The following is a 15,293-nucleotide window of genomic DNA, read 5'->3' as shown; positions in this document are numbered from 1 at the left end:
TTTTCTCCACAGTTGATAATTTCTAAAGAGAGATCTGTCATGAGCTGCAGAATGAGAGAAATTAATGTATCGGGGTCAGACATTAGTATGTAAATGAAGCTTTGCTTTTATTCTGTACAGCAACAGAAGCATTACCTTATGTTTGACCTTTCATTCATTTAGCCTGACTCAGCTGTGTCAGTCAAAACAATTAATTCTAAGGAGCAGCTCTGAAGTGTGGGGCTCAGCTTGCTTCTCCTGCCTGTGCCTGTAGGGAATCCCCTGAGAGAGGAGGTAATGGAGGGGACCAGTGCAAGAGTCTCTTGCTGGAGGTTTGGATTTTCTGATCCCTTCCCCACAGCTGCACTGTCCATAGACATTTTGCAAGGTGTTCAGGGAGAGCCCTGGGTGTTGTACCCAAACTCTCAAGGTGAAACCTTGACTAAGACAGTAAATAAGATGTGCGTTGGAAGTCACTTTCTGGAGTGAGTAGGAACTGGATGGTAAATATGCATAGGAGGTTTCAGCAGCTCTGAATCTGACAGGTAACATTACAAAAAGGTGAACTTCTCTTTTTCTATATTCCAGTGAGTTAATGGTAGAAAGGGAGGTGAAAATCCCCCTTGCTTTTTCGTTGTTGCTGGACCTTGAGCTATATTTCTGCTTCTCATAGCTGTACTGCCAGTGCTCATAGTGGCCTTGGACTGCATGACCCTTGGGGAGTTGTCATCCGCTTCACCCTTATGGTGTGGCGATGGCAGATGGCAGTGAAACACAGCAGAAAATGTAATGGTGCATTGCAAGTGAGCATAATTCAGCCAGCACTAGGGCAAAAAATAGGATGTGCACTGTTCCCTTGCAAAAATGTGCAGCTCACAGTCAAATCCTGGTTTTATAGATTCTGAGTCTGGCTGTAATATCCCTGAGCTAAGCAGCATTCCTTAATGAGTCGTGTTGAGACCACATAGAGATTTGGTGCATACATGTGTGCCCATAGATCTACAGGAAATAAACTTTTATTGAAGTAGTGTCTCTGGTAGCAGTGGAGAATTACAGTCGGAGTATAGTCAGTGTAAGTGCTTGCAGTTAAGGTGAGTCTGCAGAATAGGCAAGTCTATCAATTCGCTTTACAGATAGGAACAAGCTCTTGTGTAGGTTTGCTTTGGAAGGAGGTAGTTCTCTTAAAATGGCAGACGGTAGTTTTCACTTTAATCCAGATCATGATTAAATTATATGTGCTTTAGGAAATTAAACTTCAGGAATTCTTGAGGGTAGGGGCTAGGCTAAAGAATGAAAACAAACCATTGAACTTGGTAAAAGCAATAACCTACAAAAGCAGATTAAAGAGTACATTCTCTTTTTTTACTTAATGGAAGTACAAGATTTGGCAATACAGATTGAATCACATTTTTCTTGTTCTGATTTAAATATTTTACAGACTTTCCCAGTATATGAGTGGAAAGGAATGAGGCTTGCAGTAGCGTGCATGGTTTTATTTTTAAAACACCTTTCTAATAAGAAACATGTTTTTAAAAGCTATTTCAGTAAAAGCTTGAAATGGGATGCTGGTTTTGAGTTTTTATCTGTGACCTTAAAGGCAGCTGTAGACTTTTCTCCATACAAAGGGAAAAAGGAAGTTCTCGGTGAGAATTTAGAGCCTCTGCTTTCTTACATTCAACAATAATTTTTCTTTCACCATAATACATGTTTTTTTTTTCTACAAACACAATTTTCTCTTATCCTTATACATACCCAGTCCTGCTTAATAATTTGACTTGTGTCCATTGTGTCCATTTGGAATTGTGTCCATTCAGTCAGGGAGACAAGAGGCTTTTGTGGCTCCCATCACTAATGTGTCCAGAGTACTTGTTAATGGTTTGGGTGTTCTCTTCATGGCCATTTCACATTTCTTTTGAGGGTGGGTTGAAAAATGAAAGGCTGAAGCTCCCTTTGTTTAAACTGTTGATTGCACTTCCTCAGGAGGGTGCTGAGGCACTGGCACAGGGTGCCCAGAGAAGCTGTGGCTGCCCCATCCCTGGCAGTGCTCAAGGCCAGGTTGGACACAGGGCTTGGAGCACCCTGCACTAGTGGAAGGTGTCCCTGCCCATGGCAGGGGCTGGAGCTGGATGAGCTTTAAGGTCCCTTCCAACACAAACCATTCCATGAAAGAGGTATGGATCTGTGGAGGAAGGACAGATTTGCAGATGAAGACTGTGGTGAGAGATGCTGATCCCCAAAGTCAACACTCCAGCCTTGTGCCTCGGGCAGCACCCGCACCAAAGAGCACTGGGGCTATAATTAATTTATCTGAAGCTGATCCCTTTAGGAGTCTCTTCAGCATTTTCTGTAAGAAATGAAATGTGGTGAAATTTCCTCAGCTCTACTTGCACCTTTTAAAGCAAAGCTTTGTATTTTATTAAACTGAAAACATTAACGATGAATGAATAATGTACAATCCAAAACACTCTGGAATTTAGAATGAGAAAGGGCTTGGGGCTTCCAGGCGTCATTAAAATGAGAGTTACATTACAAAGAACACAACCTCCTCTCCTCCTGAGTACAAGGTTTCACATTTGGTCAGGGTCTAGTTCAACTGGCTGAAGATTTGAATTTTTAAATTAAGAAACAGACCTTTTGAGATTAAAAATAGAAGCCTGCATACTTATTGTTTCTTGGCTTTATGTAGTCTCAATTTTGGTAGCCAGAGGGTACTTGACAGCAGTGAAACGCCATCCAATCTTACATGAGAAACCCCCAGAACTAATAATGTATTGCTTTAAGCTTTACTTAACTAGTGAAAGAAATAACATTCTTTTCCTTGCTATCTGCAGCAAAGAGGAACATTATCACAGCACTACTCAAGATCTGCATTTATTCTTTAAAGACTTTTTAGAGCCTTTTAGCTCAAAAGTGATTGCATTTATAGATATTCAACACCACTGAGCATAAGTGTGGATGCTTTTTACAAAGAGCTGTTCCAATGGCTGCTAACATTCAGCATCTAAATAAGCTTGGAGCTGTCATTTGGTGCAGGGAAATGTTTCCAACCTCAGGTCTGTGTCAAGTGGTCTTGTGTGTGGTCACATTTGGGAGTTGCTGCAGTGAATGGTGATCCCCTGCCATTTGAAGGTGACATGTGGAGGTGTGAATGAGTTCAGAGCCCAGGTTTAAGCAGGGTTTAAAACTTGGGTCCAAAAATGTCTTTTAGAAATCAGACATCACAGTTTAGTTCATACTAATTAAAACTTTATTGCTTTCCTTGCAATTCTCACTTCTTTTTTGCTTTGTCTTGCACTTGCCATACATTTGTTTTCAACATACCTCTCACTAGAAGTTCAAGGTATAACTTTGAAGTATTCCATACTAAAGGGGACGCAGCATGGCAATGGATTAATGTCTTTCAGGGAAATTTAGTGGAAAAGAAAGTCTACAAATCCATGGGGATATTGGTTTTGGATGGGTGACTACAGGCTGGCTGCAAGAGGGCTAAGGAAATCTGCTGCCTTTGCAACCAAAGTGAAAGGTACAGATTTACTGGAGATTTGACTTGATAACTTCTCAGGTGCTGTGGGTGGATAATAACCATGTTGATTGTTATCCCCTGCTGGAACAGAACTTTCTGAAGGACACTAAATCTGCTCAGGAGCGCAAAAGATCAATGGAGTAAAAGCACTAATTTTTTTACTACCTAGTGTGAATTATACTTATTCTCCATGATGGGTACTTAGAAAAATGACTGGAAAGCAAATGAAAACCTGCATATGCTTATGTGTGTGCCAGATAATTACTGTCAGCTCTCAGACTTCCTGAACTTGGGAGAAGAGCAATCTTTAATTTTATCTGCGTATGTCACAGACAAAGAAGTAAAACTATGTCATGCTGAATAAACATGTAACATCTATTTTGGAACACCATTATCTCGATCAGCTTTATTTAGGGAATTTGGCAACAACAATGAAGATGAAATAATGTATTTTGACAGGATGCACAGAGGATTTGAAGACAAAATAATGGGATTGCCTAGAAATTGTCTCCTGAATAGTGCCAGTCTGCATTTATATGAACAGTATTGCTTCTGAATGTATCGTTACAATTTATTCTCTGCAAATATATCTTACTGAGCTCTTTTTGTACTGTATTTATCAGAGAAGGTAAAGGCTTCTAATCATCAGTGGGAAATAAGTTTAGTCTTAGATTATTACAACCTCTAAACATTTCCCATTAAATGTTCCATGCAATTCCATGAAACTCCTCTTTTTCTACATACCTAAGTTTGTTTGATGCTGACAGGAACTGCAGATTGGTGGTTCCTTGTCTGTGGGGAAGAATTCAGCCTGTTACCTTCCATGAGGTTGTAAAGACCTTTTGAAAGGAATATGGATATTCTGCAGCATCACAAGGGATCTGCATTGAGGAGAACAATAAGTTATGGGGGGAGTGAAACATGTAACTCCTAATGTTTAACTCTGTGGACTAAAACCAGTCTCCTGCTCTTTTAGATAAAAACAACCTGGTGGGGCCTGATTTTTGTTGAGAACTCAAAAAAAAAAAGATGATGAGAGAAAAACACTGTTCCAGATCAGGGATGCAGAAAGGAGCAGTGCAACCTGATGTCCGTGCAGGCTTTTTGTTGCTAAACTAAAATGTCTTTATCAGTGAATGCACTATAAATGTTTCTGTAGGAAAGGGAATTGTAAGGAAATCATACAGGCATATCTTGTTACTAGTGTTTCAGTTTTGGAATGTTTTAGATTAAATAAATGGAAGGAATATGATTTTCAGGAAGGACTGAATAGTCACATCAAATGTAATTTCTTAAATTGCCATAATTTAAGGTTCTAAAATCACCCATCTTCTAAAAAATACTCACGTATATAATCTGGTAGCTGAGTTGATGGCCATCCTTCTGAGTTTCTGAACCCTGGAGATGTTTTCCATCTGTTTCTCCAGCTGGGGCATTGCCCAAAAGGCACACCACTAGAATGTGTTGCAGTTTAATACCTGTGTAGGAAACTGATGACCTCTTCCTAGGACGCAATAGCCAAGGGTCTGTATAGAGGGAACCACACAGGGTTACTCTGTTGTTGCAATCAGGGAATGGTTGCCTTATCCCTTGAACTCTTAAAACATGATTTCTGCCTTAGGGAACCTTAATATTTGTTCTTGATTTTTCATGATTGTAAAGATCTCATACTGTTTTATGCTTAGAAAGAATATCGGATCTCTTAAGAATAAGGTTAACATAAGATACAATTATTTTACGTGCTGCAGGTGTCAGACTTCAGAGCACGTGTCAGAAGCCAACGAAGACCTGTTGGACATAGGACCAGCAGACGGCCCGGAACATGAGACCACCAGAACTCTGGAGCCTGAGCTCCCCTCCCTCTGTCTCAAGCAAGTGTTTCCCAAGTACGCCAAGCAGTTTAACTACCTACGGCTTGTGGACAGAGTGGCTGCGTTGTTTATCCGATTTCTTGGTGTGAAAGGGACAACAAAGTTGGGGCCAACAGGTTTCCGGACATTCATAAGGTCAGTAAGGTGAAGGTTGCTTTAGGAATTGCTTAATGTGTAGTCAAGAAGTTACAAACAGGTCCTGTGGAGTAGCACTGCTATCCCTGGGCTTACCATCGGTTCTGCTGAATAAAAGCAGGCCCTAACAGTAGTACATTTTTAGTTGTAGGTTGAGTAATGCTTTCCAAAGAAACTTTTCCCCACAAGTTCCACTGAATCACTGCAATTTTTTTAGAAAATAGATAAATCTTTATCATTCCAAGCTCCCAAAATACGTGACCTATGAAGCCTGGAACCTGGGTCTTTATTCTACAGCAGCTCAGTGATACACTGGGAGATAACTATTTGCAATCTTTGTTAACATGTCATGTTCTAGTAAATTGTAGAGATACCAGTGTGAGAAAGTGACAACCGAAACTGGGTCACTTCATCTGGTTCTGTTGGCTGTGGGGCACAGCCATCTGCCCCAGGCCACCCAAAAGCCTTTCCAAATGCCAGTTGCTGCTGCATTGTGCGCTAAGGATTTGCATTGTGAAATTGCAACTTGCAATGGCAAGGAACTCAATTTATTTTTTTCCACATTTTTTTTTTTGTGAGGGTTTTCTTTTCATTGTTTTTTATGGATAGATCTGTTCTAGTCATGGTAAAAATATCTCATTTTCTGTCTTTCACTGACAGCGACAAAAGAAATAAGCAGCAGCAGCAGATGTACCCTTAAAATACGGATCCTGTTTCTATGCAGATGCATTTAGCATTCAGGAATGAATATAAACAATTTGATTTATACAAATTATGATATATAGAAAATGACTGAAGGCATCTGCTCTTTCCATAGACCAGTACAGGATTGTTTCCAATTCTGTATTTTCTATTGTTTAGTCCAGCCTTAATTTGGCACTTGTAAGAGGAACACAGAATAAATGCCAACATTTTAAGAATGTGAAAATAAATTGCCATATCTCAATGCAATAGTGTTTGCAGCTTCTTAATGCATGTTAAATGAAACCTTTTAATATTGGCAAATACGTTGTTTATTTTTCCCAGGGGATCTATAGCAACTGTTTGGCCCTTCTCTGAATACTGATGTTACTGCTCATTTCAGAAATAAGGTCATGATTCTAAGATGTGTTTTGTATCGCTTTGCAAGAAGCAAGTGGCACACAAGTGTGATTTTGGGGGTGTGGGCAAGTGGTTGCAGAGACTATCCACTCACATTTTAGCTAATCACAATCTGTTCCCCTTCAATAATGTCTTCATTATAAAAAGTAGCTCAAAGAAAAGCACTGATCGTGACTCCAGTCCTTGCTTGGGTTCTGCCTGAGATTTCTTTGGGACTCTCTAGGCCAGACCTTAACTTTAAGAGAGCTCTGCTTATGCTATTAAAGAGTAAGATTCTTTTATATTATCGAGGTTTTGGGGGGATTTTTAGGGTTTTTGGGGTATGTGTGTGGGGTTTTTGTTGTTGGGTTTTTCTCTTTCCTGGCTAGAAATTTTGGCCCACTCTTTGGCATGTGTTCTTGTTCCAGCCAGGCTGCCAGACATCTGGAAATCCTGGACAGATGGCTAATGCTCAGAGACTGATCAACACCACTGCAGGCTCAGACCACACAAGTGTCAGATCTCCTGCATGTGCTTATCACTGAATGCCCGAGATACATCCAGAGATGCTGCTGTTTTCCATGCAGCCTTCAGGAACGCATAGGGCAAATCTGCTCAGTGTTCAGGCATGAAGAAGTAATTCTGTGCTTGAAAGCTTTCCTCCAGCCTTTTTCAACCAGGATCAGTCAAATAAGAGAGCATTTTTCTGTGCAAACTGCCTGACGTTGACAGTCTGTGCTGATTTCTGTTGGGTTTTGCAGTGTACCAATGAATTCCAGTCTGTTATGGCCTCAGAAAGAGTGCTGGCAATAGGTGGGAGAAAGGAGTGTGTAACAGTTAAGTCCTATTTTTAATTGAAATATCCAGGGTTTTGTCTTTTTTCCTGCTTTGTTGCAAAACCCAAATAAACCAGATAATCTATAATGTGACCTGCTGCCTTTCTGTGGCTAGAGACTGACATGAGATTGCACATGGAAACTGGATTTAGGTGCATGTCTCTAAGGGGGACACTTCTCTTGCCCAGGGTCACTTCTGGCAGAGGTGGTGCTGGTGTGATCTGAACAGGCAGCAGGACAAGGCACATACAAGAGATTTTCTGCACATGAAAAATTCAGGCCTATTTCAGATACATGTGCTTCATAGGTGCTTTATTTGACCAAGCATGTTACAGTGTGTACACATGACATGGGTAAACTTTTCTCCCCAGTGTTCTCTCACTTGCCTTTGCAGAATTTTTCCTTGCTTGGAAGTTTGATGTAATCAGAATTTCTTCTTTGTTTTGTCTGTTTTTAACAGAAACTGCAAACTGAGTAACAGCAATTTTTCAATGGCTTGTGTGGATATCTTATATATTGATATCACAAGAAGGAGGAACGGCATGGGAATTGACCACAGAGAATCAGGTAACAGTGTTCTGTATTGGAAAACTAAGGAAGCTGGGGTTTTCCTTGCAATTTCAGTAGCTCAAGCACATCCCAAACATTCAGGGCCTTTACTAAGGATGAGTAGCAGTGCTTACACCACTCCTTGCTGTAATTGTTTTGTTCATACAGGAGCTAGGTCAATCAGCCAACCCAGCCTGCAGTAGTGACTTACATCCCCATCTGCTTTGGTCACATTTTCAGATCTGAGATAGTAATCTATCAAATAGCAGAGTTCAGGGATTATTTTCTTGTTATTTTAATGGCCTAAATACATCATTTATTATATAACTTAATTTCTAAAATGGCTATTTTACACCTCTGTATGAAATTGAGTGCATAAATTTGGCAACTTCTCCAACAGCTTCTGTAAAATGTTGAACAATTTCAGCTGCGCTGATATTCCCATCTCAACCAAAAAAAGTGTTCCTGACAACAGTTTTTGGAGCCATTTATAGCAGGGAAACAGCAGCTGGAGTATTCCAGAAGGTTTTATGCCACTGCTCCTTGTGGCCATCACGGAGGATTGTCAAGGTTCCATTTAAATCAGTGTGGGATAAAGAGATGCACCTCGATGCTGCTGCTATAATTAGCATGCTGGTCACAGAGCTGCAGGCTGGCATCTTCCCAGAAACTGGTTCAAAATACAGTTTAATATAAGAAGCTGAACATGGACATGGATCTATATAATCATGCTTTTTTTCTTTTAGTCCTAAAATAGCAGAAGAATCAAAAGTCTCCAAGTTGAGACTGACTTTTGTATTTGTTATCCACCCCCCTACATCTGTAGTTCCCTCCTGCATAAACATCAAGTTATCAGTCATACATGTATTAATTTCTGACAGCATGGTCAGGTATGACACCATGAAAATTAGTTGTATATAACCTTTTTGAATGTTTGAAGGTGCTTCAGAAATGTTAATGAAGCTTATATTTGTATGAAATAGATAAGTATTATGTGTCTTTCTTGAATATGGATATCCTACAATATAGAGTCTGTGTATATGAAGTCAGGTAAGATAAGGCAAAAAGGGAGTAAGTAGAATATAGACTGTTCACGTGGCTGACAGAATAAATCTAGACCTAAGAACAGAAGGGAGAAAATGAAGGTATGGTGAGAGGAGACAGCATGGTTTATTGTGCGTGAACTCCCATACTACTTTAAGTAGGTTTGGGTCACCTTAGTTTCACAGGTATGTAAAATCTGAGTATTTGCAGTTAGCATTTCAGTGTGGGTAGAAGCCATTTATGTGGTGAGCTGATAGAATTCCACGAGCAAAAGTAATAGAAATGCAAATGAACCTTCAGGCTTTGAGAAATTAAAGAGATTTGTTGATGGGTTCAGCAAACCAGATGTTGTGTTAAAACACAAAATACCCTCCATTTCTGCTGGCTCTGTGTCTGGCCCACTTCCAGCTGTAACCAGTACAGAAACTCTTGCTGTTGCTCTACAACACCAGCTTCTAACTTCCTCCATTATATGCTTCACATGAGTGTCACTTCTGGGGGAGAAAGTGTGTGTGGTACCAAAGGTGCTTTCCCTGCCTGCAGCTCACCGTGACTGATAAAGTAATTTACTGAGCTGGCAGCTGCTGCTTTCAGATAACAATTCCTTTGCAAGCTCTTTTACAGGCAGGGTTGTAAGCAACCCCACCTGCAGGCTGAGTGGAGAGAAATGATACTTCACAATGTAATTGTAATATTCTGAAAAGGTCCTTTCCTGCAGCATCAATGAGCCAACATCCAGTTAAAAAAACCCAAAGCTTTCAACATCTCATCCTAAAATAATCTCCTTAAAGTGTATGTTCAGACTGGGAGAGCCAGTTAAAGCACAAAGCAGCTATAACAGTTCCTTGTTGCTGGCATTCTGCAAACCAAATTGTGGTCTGGCTTCTTAATTAAGAATTAAATAGGTATTACTTGAAGGGTTTAAATACAATAATTAGTGTTAACATGCAGCCCCTCTTTCCATTGGCTGTGGTAGTGGGGTATTAGTAAGATGTGATCAAACAGCACCTGAAGAGGCTGTACTGCAGCACATGGTTTCTGCAGGGGACTTTTGTTTGTGAAGGGGCAGAGCAGAGTTCTATTATAGCAATGTTTTCGCACTTTCCCTTCATACACACTTCAGCTGTTTGTTTTTCATTCAGTTAAAACAAAATTACTAGTGCAGAATTAACGGGTATGGCTGAAAAAGGGCCTCTTCACCTGCAAAAGGAGGGCTGAGGATTCATACCCACCACAGGCTCTGCAGAAGGGAAGCAATACTTCAAATAAACTCACTTCTGGAATAAGGTGATACTTGATAATGGAGTTATTGTTGCAGTGCTGCAGACTAAATAACAAACTGTTTAAATAGTTCTGCATTTGAACTTTTGGTTTAGGTCCATGTCTCAAAATACAAGGTTTAAATGACTCAATTCGGTTGCCGATAGAAACTTAATTTTTCTCTTTGGGTGGATTGTTTTCCTTGAAGCTCAGTATGTAACTGTGTGTCTGACTTGGTTTCTACTTAATATTTGAGGCAGCAGAAATTGAGGCTGATATTCATTTAACTGCACAACATCTTAAAATCAGTTGTTGCTGTATCGGTTTGCCTCCCGATGCCAGGCTGTTGGACAGGCTGATGTCTGATACCTGGAATCCTCCATCATTGAGGCTATCACCTATCTATAACCCAGCCAGGGCTTACCCCGTACTGAAACACTAAATGAGCTTTTGTGTGTTATGTACAAATAAAACCTTGCCTTTTGGTCTTTGAAGGCCAGATGGTTTCTAAGTGAGCATTCTGGATGGCCCCTGTGTAAATGAAAAACGTTAACACTAACCCTGCATATACACATTTGGCCTTGCTGCCAAAAGAAACAAAGAGACAGTGTTATGCTTAAAGAAGGTAGTTTGCTAGGGAGCAGTGAGCTATGAATCTCCTTCCTATAAACACCTTTTCCTTGCAGGAATGTGTTTGCAAGCCTTTGTGGAAGCTTTCTTCTGTCTGGCTCAGAAGAAATACAAGTCCCTCCCACTCCACCAGCAAGTGACACTGCTGATTGATTTCTGTGAGTATCAGCTCGCTGTCCTGGATGAAAAGCGCCGAGCTGTTTGTCACGCAGATGGACCTCACCTCACACCAGCTGCACATCCATCCCTCCTGGGTCGCTCGGCCTCAGCTAGTAAACTTTCAGATTATAGGAATCATCGTTAGTAACAGTGCTAATTCACCAGCACAGAACTGAGATTTAATCCCCAGGTACGTGCATGTACTGCAGGAGGAGAGACCCCGACTCCTGAATCCCTTCAGCTGATAGGCATAGTTATTTATTTCAGCTTTTCTTATTTATGCTCTTCAAAAAGCCTCCTGCAAGCTCCCATTCTCAAATAACAACCCTGGCAATGGCTGTTTGTTTACAGCTCTGCTGGACCTGCAGCACACCTCATGTGGCAAGCTGTGCTTTCATCCCAAGTATATAGAAAACCACGTGTGAAGACAAGGACCAAAATACAGCAGGATAATAACCAGCATCACGAAGTTGCAGTGACTGAGAGGTACCCTTATGTCAAAGGAATTACACTGCTCTGTATGCACTGGATGTATTATGGAAACCAAGTAAGGAGCTGCAGTCTCAAATACCAGTTGCAGACTTTGGGAAACTGAAACCTGGAGTTAGGTTTGTGGTCAGACTTCAGGCTTTGACTCTCTTCTTTCGGTCACTTGGACTGTACGTGTTGGAATCAATACAGATTTGGTCATTGACTTTGTACTTCTTTTCTAAAGTCAGTCTTAAAACACTGAAATGATATTTTGGCTTCTACTCTTTGTACATGTCTCTGCCATGACAAGTACTGTTAATTTTTTAAAGAAAAACTAAAGATATTTATCCTTTTGCTTCCATAGAACTGATAAGCTCACACTTAGAGGAAAAATGTACTTCATTAAGTCAGATTCAGTGAATCAGCCCGTGGTTTTGTCTTCAGGTACTAAGCACTGCTTCTGCAAATAGCTTTACGGTGTAAAGAGTTCATTTAAATTCCAGTTGAAACCAATCCTGTCACTGACTTTAGGCTGAGCTATTGTATTCTAGGTTTGCTGATTCTTTGCCTTTTGCATGTTTGTTGCCCTCTCTGGACCTGCAGTAACATCTAGAGCAGATTTTTCTTTTGTCTTTGCACATATTCTTCATTTTTTCCCCTTAAATAACTGTATAGTTCTGTAAAAATGAGATCTGTATTATTTAACAGGCTATTTTGTCAGGAATGCTGGGCTATACCACTGCAGTTGTACAGAAGTAGTCTTTATTTTTCAAGGAGGGAGCCATGACACCGATAATCACACTCTTTTGGGAGGAGGCTGAGCACAGTGTTACACTGGCTAGAAGGACAGGAATAACTTGGAACTTCAGTCAAATCCTTTTCAGTCTCGTATTTTATTACAAGAATGTATGTCTATATCTGAGTTTGATTTTCCTCCTTTATTCTTTAATGTTAATGAGTCTGCTTATGTTCCAGTGTCCCTCATGCTGTCAGGAATCACAAACAGCACAGGCATTTAGCTTTGGATTGGAGAAAGTTACCTGAGCTCGAGGTCACAGTGTGCCGATGGCTGCTGTGTCAGAGGAGTGACGTTGCAGGAAGCACACTGCCAGTGTGAGGAAGCCCACCCACTTAATGCCATGGACTAAATGCACACACCGTATCGAGTGAGTTGTTACTTCAGGAGAAGTGTAGAGTTTCTTTCTTGTTTTTTCTATTAAGCAGCATGGCACTCCAATGCAGAAGGCAAGCTGAGCCCACAAGAAAGTAATACCTAGCTTGTGCTAATACCACATGTGGGCATCCCTTCTTCTCTGTCTTTGCTGTAACACCAGTGAAAGCAGCAGTAGATGATCTTTCTCAGTTCAGTGGCTAGACAGCTTCACATTTTATATATTGTGCATAAGAGGCCAATTGCAGCCTAATGCCACTGCCCTCAGCCTGGTTTAAGTTTCGTAAAGATTATTGCACTATGAAGATAAAATGCCAAACTCTAAGGTCTGGCATCTGTCAGAACAAATGAAGCTGAAAGGGCCATTTTTTTCACACTTTCATTGTAATATATTTGAAGACATTCACAAGTTGAAAAATGGTTACTTCTTACTTGGGGACATCTGACATTTGTCTTGCGATTGGCAGTGTGTTACTAGAAAATAGCTTACAGTTTCTCTCATCCTGTGATTGATGTCCTGTAAAGAGAGAGTTGCAGAAGAGTTGGATTTGAAATGCTACAACTGCGAATGCCTTTCCTTACAGCTTTCTCTAGTATGATCTATGGCCTAAAATACCCAGGTTTTGCTATTGTATAAATTACCCTTATCTCAGTGGAATAAATTAATTATTGTATATAATGAACACTAATAAGATCTCTCTCTGGTTTGGAGATCTTTATTCTCTGGATCTAACAGATTTTTACAGCCTGCTGCATATACAGGCTGGTTGCAGTTTCCCCTATTTATCTCCCCCTTCAAATACAAAGTATCCCTTGTAGAGTAGTCAAAATATTCATTTATCTGTCTCTAGTAATCCAGTGTTCATGTACGTACATAATTGGAAAGCTGAATGCCATATTATTCTCAGGGGAGGGGGGGAGATAAAACAGGAGTGTACTTTAGAGACTTAATGACAAAGTCACATTTCTCTTCCCTCCCATCTAATGCAATTTCTTCTGATTATGATTTAACATCCAAAGTAATTTTGCATAGCCTTTAAGTCACCAGTCTGCACACACACACCAGAAAAATGACCACTTTATTCAGAACAGGAAGGCTATAATCTATAGGCTATAACACTATAATCTATTAGTTGTGAGGTACCTTTTTAGCTAAAGAAACAATACATGGAAGGTAGTAGGTGTTGGTTTTTAATAGTACTTTTCTATATATTCTTTGCAGAGAATACAGCAGCACTCACTATGCTATTCAAGACATATGATATGGACAGTGCACACCTGTGCAGTCTTTCTCGTTATCAGACACACTGGACCTGGTATTCCTCTGGGTATAATTCAGAGTAAAACACTTCATCATCTAAGGAAGATTTGAGGCAAGTGAGTGCAGAATTGCAATCCAGACACCCCCCTTCCCTGCAGGCTTGTATCCAGCCTAAGTGTGCTCGGACTCACTGGGTGATTCCTTGTTTGGTTTTTCTTTCTCTGCATAAGGTTGTTGTAGGCTAAAACAGCTGAAATTTATCTTCTGCCTCATCTGGACTGGGCTCTTGACATTTAACTGCCCTCTGCCCAACTCTCCCTAATACAGCTACGTATCTTGGGAATATTTAATGTGCACAAGCAGATCACTTCACTTGCCACATACTTGTAGCTGCTTTCTTTTCATTTAAAACACAGCTGGAAAGGGAGGGCCTCAGCTAATTGCACAGATTATGCTCAGGTGAGAGACCGAAGTCCACCTGCTTCTGCATTGGTCCTTTCAGCTGCAGCTCCCACCCCTGTGCTCTGCAGGTGATCCTCATTTTCTTGCTTTGCCCCTCTGGTTGCCTCAGTCTTGTGTTCAGCTCACTGCTGGGAGGTCAAAGCCTGCTTGGAAACTCCTCATGATGAAGAAGGATTTAGTTCTCCTGCTGGCTGAGTCTCCTTCAGTTCACTGCACAGGGTAGGTGCAAATCCTCATGCTCTGGGTGCCCAATTTGGAAGGGGCTGGAACCTCTGTGGTGATTCTGGGGGGTCACAAGGGCATTGCTTCTGCAATGCTGGGTGTGGGAGCCCTGGAGGGCTGTGCTAGGGTTGTAGGAAGAGCTCTGCAGGATTAGCTGCTGGTTGAGCCCTAACTGGTGCATCAACTCTGCGCTTGCTTACCATGGCATGAATGATGTTCATAGTCACCAGCACAGCTTCTTGTTTCTAGCCACTGCTGTGTCTGACCTCATTCAGATCTCTGTCTGATGGACAGTGGCAACCTGCTGCTAAATATTACCCCGTTCCCTCTGATTTGTTTTCTTTTGATCGTGCTTTGCTGTGTTTCCTCCTGATTCCGCAGTTTTGCTTCTCAGCTTGCCTAATAAACTGGTATGGTCAACTTGTCCAAATCCATTAGTTCAGCTCCCTGTGTTGCTGTACAACTGTTTCTGTTGTACAGTGTTTCCTTTTTGAAGGTGAATCTGTCCTGCACCGTCTGTCCGAGGTGTTGCCTTGCATCAGACTTGGCCTAGTCCATGCATCAGTTTGAGCTTTTCTGTGTTGGTGGCTGGAGGATTGATCTCTGTGGTGTTCTCAGGTGGGTGCTGGCCCTCCAGCCT

The 15,293-nt window shown here is 41.0% G+C and overlaps 1 protein-coding gene across 19 annotated transcripts in view; it reads left to right on the top strand.

The window, feature by feature from the left end:
- Positions 1-15,293, top strand: part of TTLL11 (tubulin tyrosine ligase like 11) — a 62,298-nt gene that overhangs the window by 33,626 nt on the left and 13,379 nt on the right. For 4 of the 19 annotated variants that reach the window (XM_062640950.1, XM_062640946.1, XM_062640953.1 and 1 more), the window contains 3 exons: positions 5,251-5,508; positions 7,885-7,991; positions 10,964-13,391. In XM_062640950.1, coding sequence (XP_062496934.1) covers positions 5,251-5,508; positions 7,885-7,991; positions 10,964-11,211 — 613 coding nt within the window. In that variant the 3' untranslated portion in view covers positions 11,212-13,391. Of the gene's footprint in view, positions 1-5,250; positions 5,509-7,020; positions 7,852-7,884; positions 7,992-10,963; positions 13,392-13,930; positions 14,429-14,540; positions 14,651-15,293 lie in introns of those variants that run through there. The other 15 variants (XR_009968932.1, XR_009968933.1, XR_009968935.1 and 12 more) reach the window with 14 other exon arrangements.

This window comes from Pezoporus occidentalis, unplaced genomic scaffold (genome assembly GCF_034315485.1).
Source record: "Pezoporus occidentalis ecotype Australia unplaced genomic scaffold, CSIRO_AGI_Poc_V1 ctg68, whole genome shotgun sequence".
NCBI lineage: Eukaryota > Metazoa > Chordata > Aves > Psittaciformes > Psittacidae > Pezoporus > Pezoporus occidentalis.
This window is presented reverse-complemented; position numbering and strand designations above follow the sequence as displayed.